A 17,880-nucleotide genomic window follows, 5' to 3' on the forward strand; every position below is an offset into this window, starting at 1 on the left:
GGTTTTACTAGGGGGCCATGGATGATCTTCGGTCACTATATTGCGGTCAAGCCATGGACACCGGATTTTAAACCTTGTGAGGACACTTTCGGGGAGACTATGGTTTGGATTCGAATCTCTGGTTTGAGCATATGGTACTATCAGGATAAAGCCATGATGAGAATCGCTTCTGCTGTGGGAAGACCAGTCAAGGTGGATCTGGCTACTAAGTTGGCGGAAAGGAGAAAATTTGCTCGGGCTTGCGTGCAAATTAATCTTGGTTTGCCGGTGGTCCGGAGTGTGATTGTCGATGAGTTTGAATATAAGGTGGAGTATGAATGCTTACACCTTATTTGTGACAAGTGCAATTGTTTCGGGCATCCAGCAACTGACTGCAGAATGACCCCAATAGATTCGGAAAGGGTGGATCGAAAGGAAACATCAGTGACCGAGACGGCAGCCCGGATGGTGCAGCCACAGGAAGCTTCAAAAGAGAAAATTTTTGAATTTGGATGCAATCCCAAAGAGTCAGTGATAGTTGCAGAAATTGGGGAGGAATTAGATGATACGTTGCATGGGAAGGAAGTGGGGTCCCAACATTTGGAAAATGAGGCTGGCTGGACCAAAGTCAGCAGTAAAAGGAGAGGAAAATTGAGTCAATCAAACAAAGCCCAACAAACATCTAAAGATAAAATACCGGTGCGCTCAAATCAGAAATTGGACCAGAACTGTGACTTTGGGCTACGTATGAGATGAGCCGAATCAGGGGTGAAGACTGGGTCGGTTAGCGGATCTAAGGCACGCATGGCATCTTCCAAACAGCAAGGGGTGAAGGGCAAATCTGTCTCCGTTGCGGTGCCGACTTTCACTGCCATTATCAAAAACGGACACAAGAGGTTGCGCCCTTCTTCTTTGCAGAATTCGCCGTCGACTCCAGACTGCCTTGGCGACACCAGCAAGCAGCAAATCGGCAAATTGGAAGGGTCAGTGGAGGGACACAGACAAACCGGGCAACAACTGGACAAGGACAAGCAAGGCTCAGGGGGATATGATGGTGGATCTTCATCATCTCGTTAGGGACTTCAGCTGAGGTTGGTCCTTTTTACAATACAAATTGTTTTATGAATTATTTAGATTTAAGCTTTCTATTTTGGAATATTAGAGGTGCCTCTAATAAATTGGCCCGGGTTCATAGTAAGGAGTTAGCGAATAAATTTCATCCTACTTTTTTCATTCTGTTTGAAACCCATATTGCTTTCGAGAGGATGAAATCTTTTTGGAATAATCTAGGTTACCAGGGTGTTGGTATTGTTGAGGCTAATGGTCATAGTGGAGGTATCTGGGTTCTATGTTCTAATTCAAATATTTCTGTGAGAGTATTGGATGTAGTTGATCAATATATCAGTTTTGAAATCACTATGGGCAATACATCTAGTTACTGTAGTGCGGTGTATGCTAATCCGCATATACATCGGCGTAAAGAACTGTGGGGTGACTTGACAAGGATTGCTAATATGATCTACGGACCTTAGATTGTGTTAGGGGACTTTAATGATGTTTTGTTGCAAAGTGAAGTTAGAGGGGGGCAATTTAGACTTGCCAGAGCAGAACAATTTGCGGAAACATTGGAGGATTGTGGGCTGTTTGATATGGGGGCTATTGGGAGAAGATTCACTTGGTACAGGAAGGTGAAAGGTGGGGTGCAGGTGGCCAAGAAGCTTGATAGAGCAGTCATCAACCAGGACTGGCAACTAATGTTTCCGGAGGCTTATACTGAGGTGCTGGCGCGCCTTCACTCTGATCATTGCCCATTATTCACTAGTGCAAGATGGCAAAGAGGGCTACCAAGGGCCATCGTCCGTTCAGATTCCAGGCTGCGTGGATGACTCATCCTCTTTTTAGGAATGTTGTTGATACAGCTTGGAATAGAGGAGCTCCGGATGTAGTCAAATGTTTGTTGGAGGTTCAAAAAGATGCAACTAACTTCAATAAAAAGGTTTTTGGCAATATTTTTGTTAAGAAAAGGGAGTTGGAGAGGCTTTTGAATGACGTTCAGATTACTCTGGAAAGTCGGGAGGATCAACAGCTTAGGATCAAAGAGCAAGTTTTGCATCAGGAACTGAATGATGTCCTTCTTCAAGAAGAGTTGTTGTGGTATCAAAAATCTAGAGAACAATGGGTGAGATGTGGAGACAGAAATACAAAATTTTTTCATCTACAGACAGTTATCAGGAGAAAGAGGAACAAAATTCATGGGTTATTTTTGGAGGATGGGTCTTGGGCCACGGAGACTACGACTATAGAAATGGCAGCAAATTCTTTCTTTCAAAAGCTCTTTTCTAAAAGGGAGGATATTGACCTGGACGCCATGGGGCCTTTTCCTTGCCCGTCTCTTAGTACTGAGGCTTGTCAAAAGTTAGTGGAACCGGTGACGTCTGAAGAGGTTTAAAGAGCTGTGATGACCATGAGTTCATTTAAAGCCCCAGGGCCAGATGGATTTCAAGCAATTTTCTACAAAGAGTTCTGGGACTCTCTTAGCAACGATGTGTGTAGACTGGTCAAGCGAGCCTTTGAGGGTGAGCCATTGAATGCGGCTATTTTCGATACTCTCATTGTTCTAATTCCTAAAGTGGAAGTTCCCTCTTCCTTACGGGAGTTTCGGCCTATTAGCTTATGTAATGTAATTTATAAAATTGTCACAAAGGTTCTAGTTAACAGGTTCAGACCTTTTCTGTCGGAGATCATTGGTCCTTTGCAAGGAGGGTTCATTCCAGGAAGAGGAACCACAGAGAATATTATCATTGCTCAAGAGATTATGCACTTCATGAGGAACACCAAGTCTCGAAAAGGGACCATGGCATTCAAGATTGATTTGGAAAAAGCTTATGACAGGGTAGACTGGCGTTTTCTGGAAGCTACTTTGGTTCGGTTTGGGTTTCCAAAGGCTACCATTAATCTTATATTGAATTGTGTGACTTCCTCTTCGTTGGCAGTTTTGTGGAATGGGAACAGGCTCCAAAATTTCAATCCGAAGAGAGGGTTGAGGCAAGGAGATCCTATGTCTCCTTATCTATTTGTACTCTGTATGGAAATGCTTGCCTGCTTTATCTCTCATAGAGTTTCCCAAGGTTTGTGGAACCCAGTTGCGGTTTCTAGGAATGGACCACGACTCTCTCATTTGATGTTTGCAGATGATCTTTTGCTTTTCTATAAGGCATCAAAAGCTCAAGTAATAGAGGTCATGCATTGTTTGGACTTGTTTTCTAGAGCGTCAGGTTTAAAGGTAAATCTTCATAAGTCAAAGGCCCAGTGTTCCAAGAGGGTGTCGGAGAGGAGAAAAGAGGTTCTCTCAGGGGTCTCTAACATCCGGTTCAGCAATGATTTGGGTAAATACCTGGGAATTAACATCAGTCATGCCAGAGCTTCCAGGAAGACGGCTTAGGAGATTATTGAAAAAATTTCGAGAAAGCTCTCCAGTTGGAAAGGACGCCTACTGAATAAGGCAGGGAGGCTTTGTCTTGTTAAATCGGTTATGGCCTCTATCCCAGTTTATGAAATGCAAATTTCTCTTTTCCCGAAGTATGCATGTAATAAAATTGATTCCTTGATGAGACAATTCTTATGGAAAGGCCAAGCGACTAGAAAAGGGCTGCCTCTGGTCAAGTGGGAGGTCGCCATAACTCCTAAAAAGGCAGGAGGATTGGGTATTAGGGATACTTCCTGTGCTAACATGGCGCTTCTGGGAAAGTTGGTATGGGATTGTCTAAATAATAGTGTGAAGTTATGGGTGCAGGTTCTGAAGCATAAATATCTCAGGAATCAATCTGGTATGAACGGAAACAGTAGAAATTTTTCATCGGCCACCTGGAAGAACATTGTTAGTGCCTATGAGCATCTCAAGGAAGGGCTTCATTGGAATATTGGAGATGTCCACAAATCAGTTTGGTATGATGAGTGGACTCCTTTTGGTAAGCTTTGCAACCTTGTTCCTTATGTACATATTTCTGAATCAGATTTCATGGTGGCTGACTTGTGGAAAGGGGTGTCTTGGGAGGTTGATAGTCTTACCACGCCTATTCCGCATGAGATTAAGCAGTTTATTTGTGGTCTAAGATATCCTAGTTTGACTGAGTTGGAGCCACAGTGGGAGTGGTGGCCTGCAGCAACAAAAAAGTATAGTGCAAGGGAGGGTTACAGATGGTTATTAAAGAAAACATTAAATTGGAATGCCAACAGTAATTGGAACTGGTTGTGGAACACAAACATTCCAGAGAAGTTCAAATTTACTATGTGGCTTAGCTTACATGATGCTCTACCAACTAAGACCTTTCGATTCAAGCGGCATTTAACTTCTTCAGATATATGTAAGAGATGTAACAAGGCGCAGGAGACTATGGAGCATTGCCTTAGAGACTGTGAACGATCAAAGGCAATCTGATATATGTTGGATCCTAGTATCCTGGACTCGACGGCTGGTAATGCTCTTGAAGAGTGGTTTCGGAAGGCCTTGGCTAACAATGAGGCGTCCTTTGGTGCAGGGCTTTGGTGGGTATGGAGACATAGGTGCAATGACATATTCAACACTGACAACCCTTGGACAGACCATAAGGTTGTTGCCTTGGCCAGAATTACCGCCAAGGACTTACAAGTTTACAGGAATCGAAGCAATGCTTTTAGGTCTCTCCGAAATTGTCTGTGTTGGGAACCACCGGTAGGCAATAGTTTTAAAGTTAATTGTGATGCAAGCTTGTATATGGATTCAAATTTAGCGGGATTTGGGTGTATTATTAGAGATTCTAAGGGAGATTGGATCTCGGGCTGCTCTGGAAGCATTCCCCCTTGGTCTATAATCAGATGTGAATTATTTGCTGCTTGGAGGGGGCTGGTTTTAGCTTGGGATTGCGGTTTGAGGGATATTATATGTGAAACAGATTGCCTTGACATTCTGCCCATCATGCATGAGCTTACAAGTAGGTATCCATCTGAAGTAACAGATTTGGTTCACAAGATTCAGGAGCTTTTATCTCGTCCTTGGCTTGTTCACGTTGAATGGGTGTCCCGAGAAGCAAATAGAGCTGCGGATTGGATGGCTAAATATGGTGCCAAGAGTAACTCTAATCATGTTATTTGGTCTGAGCCTGGTGTTGATCTCCAACGAATCATCCGCTCGGATTTAGAATAGTTTTTGCTTTGTTTCTTTCCTTGTTTAGTCACCAAAAAAACTATAAAACAAATAGTCACCAAAAAAAACTATAAAACAAATTAAATATAAATGCTATTAGCACTTATAAATCTATAAAATCGCACTATTTTTGTTCGTGTGCAAGGGTTTACTTATCAAATAAACTTAAAATATGAACAAAAAATATTTATAAATTGGACCTAGCATCACTTGAAAGAATAATAGAAAATAATCAACTTACCTTATCATCCATGAGAACCATTTCTATGTAAGTCGTCTTATTCTTGTCAAATTTGGATGAGACTTTCCATAACCTTATATATTAATTTTGTTAAATAATTCTATCTATATATATATATATTATGATAGTTTTTCTTAATATATATACGTATACATAATACATAAATAATTCTATACATATACATAAGTAAAAGAATATATGAATTATATTTGATTAAACTCTATATTACCGGTTATTAAAAATATTAAAAAATATGAACAAAAAATATTTATAAAATGGACCTAACATCACTTTCACATGAAAGAATCATGGAAAATAATCAACTTACCTTACTATCCATGAGAACCATTTTTATGTAAGTCGTCTTGTTTTTGTTAAACTTGGATAGAACTTTCCATAACCTTATATATTAATTTTGTTAAATAATTATATATATATATATATTACGGTAATTTTTTTTAATATATATACATATACATAAATAATTCTATACATATACATAAATAAAAAAATATGTGAATTATATTTTGTTAAACTCTATGTTACCGGTTATTAAAAACATCTAAATCACATATATTAATTATTTTTTTGTTATAATTATTTTGTTTTATATATATAATTATTTTTTATTCTACAATCGTGCAATAATTTTTTATTTTTTATATTTATATATATTCTTCAATTCCGACTCCATTCATACGCATATTAATCGTTTTTTTTTCTGATGTTTTAATTTTTCGTTTTCCTTTTTTCACGTATCTTTCTTTTTTTTTTAAATAGTGATGTTTTAATATTTTTTTTAAATACATTTTTCTTAATAATTACATTACTAATCTGAAATATAAAATGAGAAAGAAAATAAACTTAAAAATCAGAAAAAAAAATTTATATTAAAAAATATATAAATAATATATTCAAAAAGAATAGTCGTAATATATAAATTGAGTCAACAATTTAAATTTATCTAAAATTAATTTAATCAAATACCAATATTAGAAATAAATTACTTAAATAATATTTAATCTATTTTAGTCCTTAGACACGTATAGATTAGAGTCATTCTCGTAACGACAACGAACCGAAACAACGTCGTAAGTTCGAACATTTAGAATTCGTGCAAATTCAGACCATTCCTTTGTTCTTTGAAAACCTTCTGTATCCCTGATAGAGTTGAATCGAAATTCCTTTCATGGAAAAAGAGTTACGGAGATGGCTTTGATGTGTTAGAGACCAAAATCCGGAAATCACTATTTATATTTGAGTGTCACACCCATTAAACCCGAAAAGACTAAATAAAATAGTATTTCTGGTTTTATTCTCATTTAATTCTAAATCAAAAGTAATAATGACTTATTTAATTTACCATTTATGATAATAAATGAGATGATCATTATGTAAGTCATTTAATGTAAAATAGCTTAATTTACTATTATAATTAATATATGTATTGCCCATAAATAGATTAGGAAATAATAATTTCGTAACAAAATAATGATTCAATTGGAATTACAATTTATTGATTGATAGAAATTATAATAAATTGTATGATATTTAAAAAATTAACCAAATCAATTAGTTGATATAATTAATTTATTATAATAAAATAAATTTAATGAGTTAAAAGAAATAAATCGAAAAACACCATCAGAAATATGTTACGACAGTTTTATCATTAAGTGTAGAAATTTAATTTTTACATAATAGAATAGATATTACAGATTATTATATTAAACACAAACTAAAAAAATACACTAAATAAAATAAAAGCATCAATGGTAAAATAGTTTGATAAACCCTTTCAGTACCATTATCATATTATTATTATTATTATTATTATTATTATTATTATTATTATTATTATTATCAATATGATTAAAATAATTAAAAATATTTTCGATTGATAATTGATAAGTAGTTTAATAATACATTAAATATTGATTTTATATAGTATAATTATGCATTATTACTTAAATGCTAATTATAGTATAATTATAATAAAGATATTTTATAAAATAAACTTAGAAGAGAAAATAGTGCATATATTTTGGCAGAAAAATAGAGTCATGAGGAATTGACACCTTATTTTTATTAATGGGGAGAAAATCCAATTTTAGTATATTAAGTAGATAAGTAGATTTGATATTTACTCCAATCATATTAAATAATTAATATAATTAATCAAATTAATTAATTGATATAATTAATTATAATTATACAATTCATATAAATTATAATAAATGGTGAGATTTGAATGTCTAATCAAACTAATTAATTGATATAATTAATTAATTATAATTAATTTGTTTTAACGAATTAAATGAAATAAATAAGGAAACACCTCAAGAGCATGCCACATCAATTCTATCATTAAGTGCAAAAATTCGATTTTTATATAATAGAATAAGTAGAATAGATAGATAATAAAGATATTTTCTTAAATTAGTATAATTATGCATTATTCATTAAATATTAATTATAATATAATTATAATAAAGATATTTATCTAAAATAAATTTATTTAGAGAAATATAAATTGGTTATTAACCAGTACTATTATCATATAATTATCATATTATTATTATTATGATTATAATTATCAATATAATTAAAATAATTAAAAATATTTTCGATTGATAATTGATAAGTAGTTTAATAATGCATTAAATATTGATTTTATATAACTATAATAAAGATATTTTTCTAAATTAGTATAATTATGCATTATTACTTAAATGCTAATTATAGTATAATTATAATAAAGATATTTTTATAAAATAAACTTAGAAGAGAAAATAGTGCATTCATTTTGGCAGGAAAATGGAATCATGATATGAGGAATCGACACCTCATTTCTATTAGTTGGGAAAAAACTCAGTTTTAGTATATTAAGAAAGCCGGTAATTTCTGAAAAAAAAATATCACAATATGTTATAAAATTATTCTAATAACGAAAGGCTTAAAATAAGAAAATTTAAATACATTACCAATCGTTGAAATTGCATATCTGAGTTTGTCACGAATTTAGCAAAATTGAACTTAAATTGAGGGAATTCAATCTCATTATGTGCTCCACTTCGAAGATTCTCAGGCAGACGTAAAAAGCATGGAGGGGATGGAACTTGAACTTGCCCCATAAAGTTCCGTGAAAACAATTCCTCAATAAAAAATCGAGCTCCTCCCAAAAAAGCTAACTTTAACCACATTCCATTAGATTGGTCATAATAGGTGAGTAGATCCAACCATCCTTCGGTAAAGTAGAGATTATTGCCCTTTCTTTGAAGACTTACATCCATGTAGTTGGAACCCGAATCAGTGAAGACAACTCGATGAGATATTTCATGGATGTGATGCATTGTAAAGATTGTGGCAACAGACAATCGAACTGAAACATTAGACAATAAGAATAACTTAGAGTAACAATAATTAATAAATTATCAAAAGAATAATATAATAGAATGAGTATATAAAAAACATTATAAAAAATTATAAATTGTACCTTAAAAGGATCAACTTCAATAAAAAATGAAGAATACATTCTTATTCTATGAAGTAGTAAAAAAAATATAAAATTATGAGTTGACTCTCAAATTTAGATTCATGTACCACAGAAAAATACTATATATAGACTTTAGTAAAACAAAAATAAATATGTAAATTATTTATTATTAAGGTAATTTTTTATTATATACAGTAATTTTACATCATATATTAATTTTGTTAAAATTATATAATTTTATCATATCATAATTAGAATCATTATCTTCTATCATAATTAGAGAAATCTCGGACAATAAATAAGAATATTATACCTAATATACACCGATTGAAATAGAAAGGGGATAGAGATATATTATCATGGACGGGTATAATAACTAAAAATATTTGAAATAAATATCATAAGAAGATAGAATTATAACGGGTTAAAGTAATAAAAAAATAACTTGTAGAATTATTATATGCTAATGCAAAAAATAATTTTACGTCTATTATAATTTTTTTGATTACCAGTGATAAATTATTATAATTTTAAGATGTTACTTTACCCATGTGATAATTTTAATTTTATTATTACAATTTATTATTATTATTATTATTATTATTATTGAATAATGAATAAAAATTAAAATTATATCAATATTTTTATAATTAATATAATTAAAATAACCAAAAATATTTAAAATTAATGTTCGTTATTAATATTATAAGATTTGATCATTTTATGATTAGAATCAAATATTCTTATGATGATTACCACGACCGATGCCATTATCATATCATTATCATATATCATCATCATCATTATTATTATTATTATTATTATTATTATTATTAAAATAATTAAAAATATTTTTAATTGATAATTGAAAAGTAGTTTAATAGTGCATTAAATATTGATTTGATATAATAATAATGAAAATATGTTCCTAAATTGGTATAATTATATATTAGTCATTAAATATTAATTATAATATAATTATAATAAAGATATTTTTTATAAAATAATTTAGAATAGATGAAAAATTTCATGCATTTTGGAGGAAAAACGGACTCACGAGAGATCGACACGTCACCTTTATTAGCTGGGGGAAAACCCAATTTTAGTATATTAAGTAGATATGCAAGAAGTATGCTTTTACATTCGGTTCCGTTAGGTAGACAATGAAAAATCTAAATAACGTAAGCAAGGGCTAAAAATTTGGCCTAATAAAATTAAAAAGAAAAAATACTCTACCTAAATTACCCAAATTTAGAATTTGAATCTTAATAAGTGCAATAACCCGTGCCATGCATGTGATAAGATTGAAATTATAATTTTAAATTCTTTTGTTAAGATTAATTTGAATTATAATAATTTGATTAATAAAAATGTAATATATTATATATTGTTTATTTTTTCTTAATCTAGTATTAAATGTATTAACTCTAAAATAGTTATTAATTGGTTTTAGTAATTTACTTTTTTCAATAAATCAAACATATATACTCAATGTGACCATAAATAACCTAATAATACTTAGACCTACCAACAATTTTTTATATGTTGTTTTACTGTCAAGTAAGAACATATCAAAATCAACTCAAAATAAATAATAAATTATTAGAGAATTCTAATGCACAAAATTTTCTAATAAACAATAAATAATTTAAACCCACTAAAAAATAACTCAACACTTTTCTTTGATACCTGCAAAGCATATACCTGAAATAATATTATATCAATGTTAGTATACAGTTTTACAATCATCGACCGTATTTACTATACGTGACTCTTTCTTAAAAGTTATTCTACATACGTGTGCAGTCGAAAGATAAATTACTGGACTTTATTTTATTTTTCTAAATTACTATAATTATGCATTATTCATTAAATGCTACTTGTAATATAATTGTAATATTGTAATATAATTATAATAAAGATATTTTTCTAAAATAAATTTAGAAGAAAGAATAGTGCTTTCATTTTGGAGGAAAAATGAATTCATGAGGAATTGACACTTCACTTTTATTAGTTAATAATGTATTAAATATTGATTTTATATAATTATAATAAAGATATTTTCCTAAATTAGTATAATCATGCATTATTCGTTAAATGTTAATTGTAATATAATTATAATAAAGATATTTTCTAAAATAAATTTAGAAGAGAAAATAGTGATTTCATTTTAGAGGAAAAATGAATTCATGAGAAATTGACACCTCACTTTTATTAGTTGGAGGAAAAATCCAGTTTTAGTATATTTCTCGTTATTATATATTTTTATCTAATCATATATCCATTGTTTTCTTTCCTTCGTTTCAGCATTTTGAATCTGGGTTTAACTTGTCGTAGTTCTCATTTCTCAGTTATTCTATTAGATGTAGTTGATAACTATTGAAATTCTTTGATTAACATAGAAAAAAAAAATATTATTATATGATAGAATTAATATGAGTATATTTTGTTATTAAATACATAAAGTTAATGTAAAATAAAATTACACATAAAAAAATAAAGAAAATAAAATTAAAATAGCAAAAACGATAAAAAGATGATTTTTACAATTTTGTTTTGTCATTTTATGTATAGAAGATTAGAAAATAATAAACTTTTGACTAAATTAATTTTGTATTTGTTGTATTCAAATTAAATAAGTAATAAGTTATATTATTTTAATTTATTCCTTAAATTTATATATCATAAAAATCAAATCAATATACATAATTTTAAGGGTAAAAAATTGAAATAAGCCATGGGGAGACATATATTACATGATTCAGCCAAAAGAAAAATTGATTCACCAATCAACCAATGCACAATTTAATGTAGTTCGAATCAACTCATTTCGAACTCGAATCCTATGTAATTCGAAACATGCAGCTTCGAATTACATGCAAACGTGAAACATACATAATTCGAATTGATGCAATTCGAATTACTATCATATGTGAACTAAGCATAATTCGAATTGATGCAAATCGAATTACTATCACACGTGAATTCAACATAATTTGAATTGAGCTAGTTCGAATTACTCCTAAGTGCCAAGTTCCATGTAATTCGAATGATGTTGATTCGAATTACACATTGTACAATTCGAATTAGGCTAGTTCGAATTAGTGAGGACCAGACCTGTATATATATATATATATATATATATATATATATATATATATATATATATATATATATATATATGGTGTGAACATGAGTTGCTCTCATTAGAGGGTTAAGATGGCTAGTGAGGAGAATTTTGTAGTGTTGGTTCACCACAGAGGATCGATTAAGAGAAAAACTCATTCCGGTGTGAAGTTCACTTATAAGGATCCTCTCTGTATTATCGTGAGGCCTACGATGAGCTATGATGACCTTGTTAGCTCTGTACTGCTGAAACTTGGTCTGGAAGGTGTGAAACGGGTTAAGAAGTTTTTCTATCGCATTCCAATCACGGTGCTCCAAGAGATTGTGAAGTATGATTGTTTCACGATCGGGAGTGATGAGGATTTGCAGGTCGTGTTTCATTGTCACCAGCAGTTTCCCGAAGTGAGGACACTAGAGCTGTTGGCAAAGTTGGTTGATGTGGTATCCAGCTCGGGGATTCGAACCGGAATACCACCACTTTAGCCACGGTAGCTGGTTCCAGCTCCAGACCTGCCGTTTCTTCTTCCTCAGTCCCTGCGTACGAGCCACCCGTCCAGCCTGTCGCCTCCCCTTCGTTCGCTGTTGTTCTCAATGGTAGTGTAGGCGACGAGGTCGAAACATGGGATTTTCTGCCGACCTCTTTACAGTGTGCTGCACCGGCTGGGGTTGGAGATGGATTGTTGGATGATCCAGAGGACGATGATGTCGAGTCGGATATGATTGCTGATGACAGTGGCGATGATATTGGAGCGAGTGAGCCTACAGGGGCGGGAGCAGGTTCTAGCTCTGGCACACAGCAGTACCCTCCACATTTTTCATCTTTGGACTTGGATGCGATGAGGCAGGAGGGGGTTCCTGGGCAGCCTACTGGATTTGGCGCTAGAGATACGGAAGGGTCTGCAGGTCTGACAGAGTTCCAGGTTGGTCAGCAATTTCAGGATAAAGATGAGGCCCTGTTAAGTGTGAAGACTTACAGCATCCACCAAGGGGTACAGTACAAGGTAGTGGAGTCTGACTATCGCCGGTATGTGGGCAAGTGTTCTGAGTTCGGGAATGGGTGCACATGGTTGATTCGGCTGAGTCTCCGACAGCGCAAGGGCATTTGGGAGGTCAAACGGTACAATGGTCCACATACATGTCTCGCGACCTCCATCTCCAACGACCACAGGAGTTTGGATTATCATGTGATATCGGCATTCATTATGCCAATGGTTAGGGCTGATGCATCTGTCAGCATCAAGGTGCTCCTAAGTGCCACGACCGCACACTTTGGGTTTAGGCCGACGTATAGGAGGGTCTGGTTGGCGAAACAGAAGACTGTTGCCCTTATCTATGGTGACTGGAATGAGTCGTACAACGAGCTCCCTAGGTGGGTGTTAGGAGTCCAGTTGACGATGCCTGTTACTGTTGCAATCCTTAGAACGAGCCCTGTTTGAGTTTGTGGACAGCTGGACGAGTCTCAAGCTTATATTCACAGACTGTTCTGGACGTTTCCACCGTGTATCGAGGCATTCCGTCATTGCAAGCCGCTGGTTAGTATTGACAGCACCCATCTGTATGGCAAGTATGGGGGAACGTTGCTTGTCGCCATTGCACAGGACGGGAACTACAACATACTCCCTGTTGCATTCGCACTAGTCGAGGGTGAGAATACTAAGTCCTGGTCCTTCTTTCTCTCCCACCTGCGTCAGCACGTGACACCGCAGCCGGGTCTGCTGGTTATATCGGACAGGCATAATGGCATCAAGGCCGCGCTTGAGGCTCCTGATGGAGGCTGGCTACCTCCATCTGCATACCGGGCATTCTACATTCGACATGTAGCAGCAAATTTCGCCCTAACCTTCAAGGGCAAAGACGCAAGGAGGCTTCTTGTGAACGCGGCGTACGCTAAGGCCGAGGTAGAGTTCGATTACTGGTTTGATATTCTGCGGTCTGAAGACCCGGCGATGTGTGACTGGGCGAACCGAATTGAGTATTCATTGTGGACACAGCAATGTGATAATGGCCGGAGATTCGGGCACATGACGACGAATATATCTGAGTGTGTGAACTCAATCCTCAAGGGTGTCAGAAACCTCCTTGTTTGCTCGCTGGTGAAGGCAACATATGGAAGGTTGGTCGAACTATTTGTCCGCAAGGGGAGAGAGGCAGAGGCCCAGCTGGGTACCGGACAACAATTTAGTCAACACTTGGTGAAGTGTATCGAGGCCAACTTGAAGACAGCCAGGTGCTTCATTGTGACTTTGTACGATAGGGATAACTCGGAGTTCACCGTCGCAGAGACGACTCCGAATGGTTCGTTCTCACTGGGTAGCTACAGGGTCTCACTTGGATCTCAGACATGTGACTGCGGATACTTTCAGGCACTTCATTTCCCGTGTCCGCACGCACTGGCATGCTGTGCCTACTCACGGCTTACTTGGCAGCCTTACGTCCACCAGGTGTATCGTCTTAGTTCGATTTTCAGTGTGTATCAGATGGAATTCACACCTCCCATTTTGGAGGGTTTCTGGCCACTGTATGACGGGCTGACAGTGATAACGGACCCGAACAAGAGGCGTGCGAGGGAGGGTCGTCCCAAGTCCACTCGGATACGGACCAATATGGACGAGGCAGATCCGAACCGGCCAAAGAGATGTGGCCTCTGTTGGCAACCCGGACACACACGTCGGAGTTGTCCACAAGTTGGAGGACCAGAGCATACAGGCATGAGTAGGTGTATTGTTAGCTTTGGTACTTTGTTAATTTCATTTTGCCGTTTAGATTCCACTGTTATAGGTTTCCGTATGTGTACTTGATAAGTGATATAGTTTGTTAAACTAAATGCGATGTACTTTGCATGGGATATTAATTAATGAATATGTTCCGTTTCCGAAGTTTTGTTCGAAATGTCCGTTGAAAACACAATGCAAAAAGTAATTCTACAAATTAAATGAATACATGATGGGGAAAATAACATAGTTACTGGAAGTAACAATGAAGAGCCATTTTCAAAGTACAACATCATCATAAAGCAAGAACGTACTGAAACACAAATAAGCAAACTACGAGTTGGAGGATAAGACTACATCAAAGACAATAATAAAGTTTGCTAAAATACAACAATGAACATGAAAAAAAGCCATACAGTATACATCAATCACCTAAATAGATGCGAACTGGTGAAGCAACGACGGGGTACCCATGTCCTGTGGCCTCTCCGGATAAGCGGCTCCTCGTCCTTGATCTCATCCTCGTCCTCATCCGGGGCAGGCTGTGCATGTGGCCTAGTCTGGACGGGTACCCCAGACGGCCCGGCAACTGAATGTGACGCAGCAGTATAGGCGGAAGGAGGGGTACCACCCAATGCAAAATGGTCAGCAGCAGGCATCGTAGGAGGCTCGTTTAGATCGATAGCTAAAGGTGCGTGTGTGCCGGAGCTCTGACCACACCGACGGGCCGCCTCATCCTCCTGCATGATGGCAGTAATCTCATCTAGAAAGTGTGAACTGCTGAAGTCCGCATCAAGCCCATCACCTACCATAAAGTCTGAAAACATCGTCCGCGGGCTATGTAACACCCTACCATACAGAGTCTTATGCTTAAGTCATAATTCAGAGATGGCAAGGTATTACGACCTCTAAAACAAAAATTTAGTACGTATAGTATTATGAATGATTGATTATAACTAGGAGCCTTTGAAGAAAAAGGGGTAAACAAAAACCGTAACTCGAAAACGCAACACTCCGAATGATAACGTAACGAGCAAAGGATAAGCTAGCGCAAGATCATATATATAAAGAGTGTCAAAAACGGGAATATCAAGACTCAAAACCCGGTTGCGAAGATAACCGGTCCGAGCATAGCAATATATACATATGATAAAATAAGAAAACACCAAAGGAAACTCAAAGGGACACAAATACAGAAAACCTATTCTCCAAAAATCCCCTCTAGAAGGAGTCGTCACAGTTTGTATTATTTAATGGAGATAAAAGTATCTAAACAAGATATATAACCCAAAACAAAGTCCCGAGAACAAAGGATCTTCGCTAATCCAGAAGTCTCCAGCATGCCTCAACGAGAAGCCTCGCGTCCTGCATCTGAAAACCACAAAATCCGCATGGGTGAGAACCAGAGGTCCCCAGCACGGTAACAGCTTCCACATATATAATACATAATAATAGAGGAAAGCCGAAGGCAATCCTAGAACTTCCTCCAGGTAATATCAAAGCTTATAAACAAGCTAAACCGTAAGTGGCAACTGACTAAAGATTCTTCAGTCTAACTAATACTTCCCTTTCCAATTCCTTCAGACCTCCCAACCACCAGCAGGAGTATAATATAGCAAACACAGTTATATCAGACAAGAGATTTACAAATAGGAACAGATAAGGCATTTAGGCAATTAGCAAGTAATATGCAGTCAAATAGGCAATCTCAAACAATTCATGTAGTATGCTTATGATGCATGCCTGTCCCTAGTGGCTGATGATATCATCTGTCGGTTATAGAGCCAACCCGACAAGTCCTGGTCGCTAGCCATTGGACTGTCCCTCTGTCGTGCATCCCCAACTCGAGTTATACTCATCATAAACTTGATCATAATCATGATCCATATCCATCACCCTCACTGGTGAATATTTATCCATCACCATCACTGGTGAATATTTATGGGGGCGAGCTCATCCGGGCCTTTCACAGTGCCCGGCCACACTTACGACATTGGGTTAACAGAGCTTCGAGTCTCAACCTGGAGCACATGGTGGCTAGCCATTGCTACTACCCAGGGAAACCCTCATCTCCAATGGTGGAAGTGACAACATTCACAATTCATTCAACAGCATATATGCATTTATACTTAGCCATAAATATGGCTCCACCGCCACACGGCATAATCCAGCCATCTGGCTTACGGTTAAATCCATAACCAGCCAATTCATTAACAATTACGGCCATTCGGCCCATGGCATAACAAGCACTTCCACCGCCATCCTCCACATCTCACATAATCATCTTTGATCCTCATGGATCATTCATTTTTCCCTTGCTTCACTCGCAAGTTACCACATTCACTAGCCCTTTTCCTCATGCTAGGCATATCATAATGATTTAAGACATAAGTGGTGAGATTGGAGGCTTAGAAGTATGAAGTTTGGCTTTTAAAACTCAAAAATCAACTTTGGGATGAAAACAGGGCCACGCGTACGCGCACTCCACGCGCACGCGTGGATGATGCTTTCTCAAAGAACGGCGCATACGCGCCAAGTGCGCCTACGCGCGAGGGGTCATTCTGCTAAAAATTTTCTAAGTTAGAAGCTGCAGAATTCACAGATTCAACCCCCAATCTTCCGACGGTCATAACTCTCTCATTTTAAATCATTTTTCACCCGTTCTTCGAACGGCATGGACATCCCGGATCCAATTTCATTTCTAAACAGAATTGGCACAAATCAAAGATCCGTAGTCCAAGTTATGTCCCGTCAAAGTATGCCCAAAAACCATATTTTCATTCAAAACCACAAAGTGCCATTTTCAAAACAAGCCACTTTCAACTCTCTTCAAAATCAATTAAAACATGCCAATTTCATCCCTTTTCTTTGAAATCAATCAAAGTGTACCAAATTCAACAAGCCATCCTCAACTCACGCATTGACATTTTACCAAAATTCTCAAAACTACCTCCAACCATTTTAACACTTCTCAATCAAAAGGCCAAAGGATAAACACAATATTATGTCATACATCCTTCTCATCCCAATTTCTAACAATATCAATTTTCAATCAACCATCATTATACATAATCATCATACTCACCAACAATATGGCACCACCCATCAGTTCAACCTCAATCATTCATCAAGCATATATCACAAC

General features: G+C 35.7%; 1 protein-coding gene across 1 annotated transcript; it reads left to right on the forward strand.

Moving 5' to 3' along the window:
* Window positions 1-1,861: 1,861 nt before the first annotated feature.
* Window positions 1,862-2,428, forward strand: LOC140179085 (uncharacterized). The gene has a single exon (XM_072217692.1). It carries the CDS (start codon window positions 1,862-1,864, stop codon window positions 2,426-2,428), a length of 567 nt encoding a protein of 188 aa, XP_072073793.1.
* The last annotated feature ends 15,452 nt before the right edge of the window (window positions 2,429-17,880 follow it).

This window comes from Arachis hypogaea, chromosome 15, assembly GCF_003086295.3.
Source record: "Arachis hypogaea cultivar Tifrunner chromosome 15, arahy.Tifrunner.gnm2.J5K5, whole genome shotgun sequence".
Classification (NCBI taxonomy): Eukaryota; Viridiplantae; Streptophyta; class Magnoliopsida; order Fabales; family Fabaceae; genus Arachis; species Arachis hypogaea.

Coding starts and splice junctions, on each gene's coding strand:
- LOC140179085 (XM_072217692.1), top strand. CDS start 1,862: ATGACTCATCCTCTTTTTAGGAATGTTGTTGATACAGCTTGGAATAGA.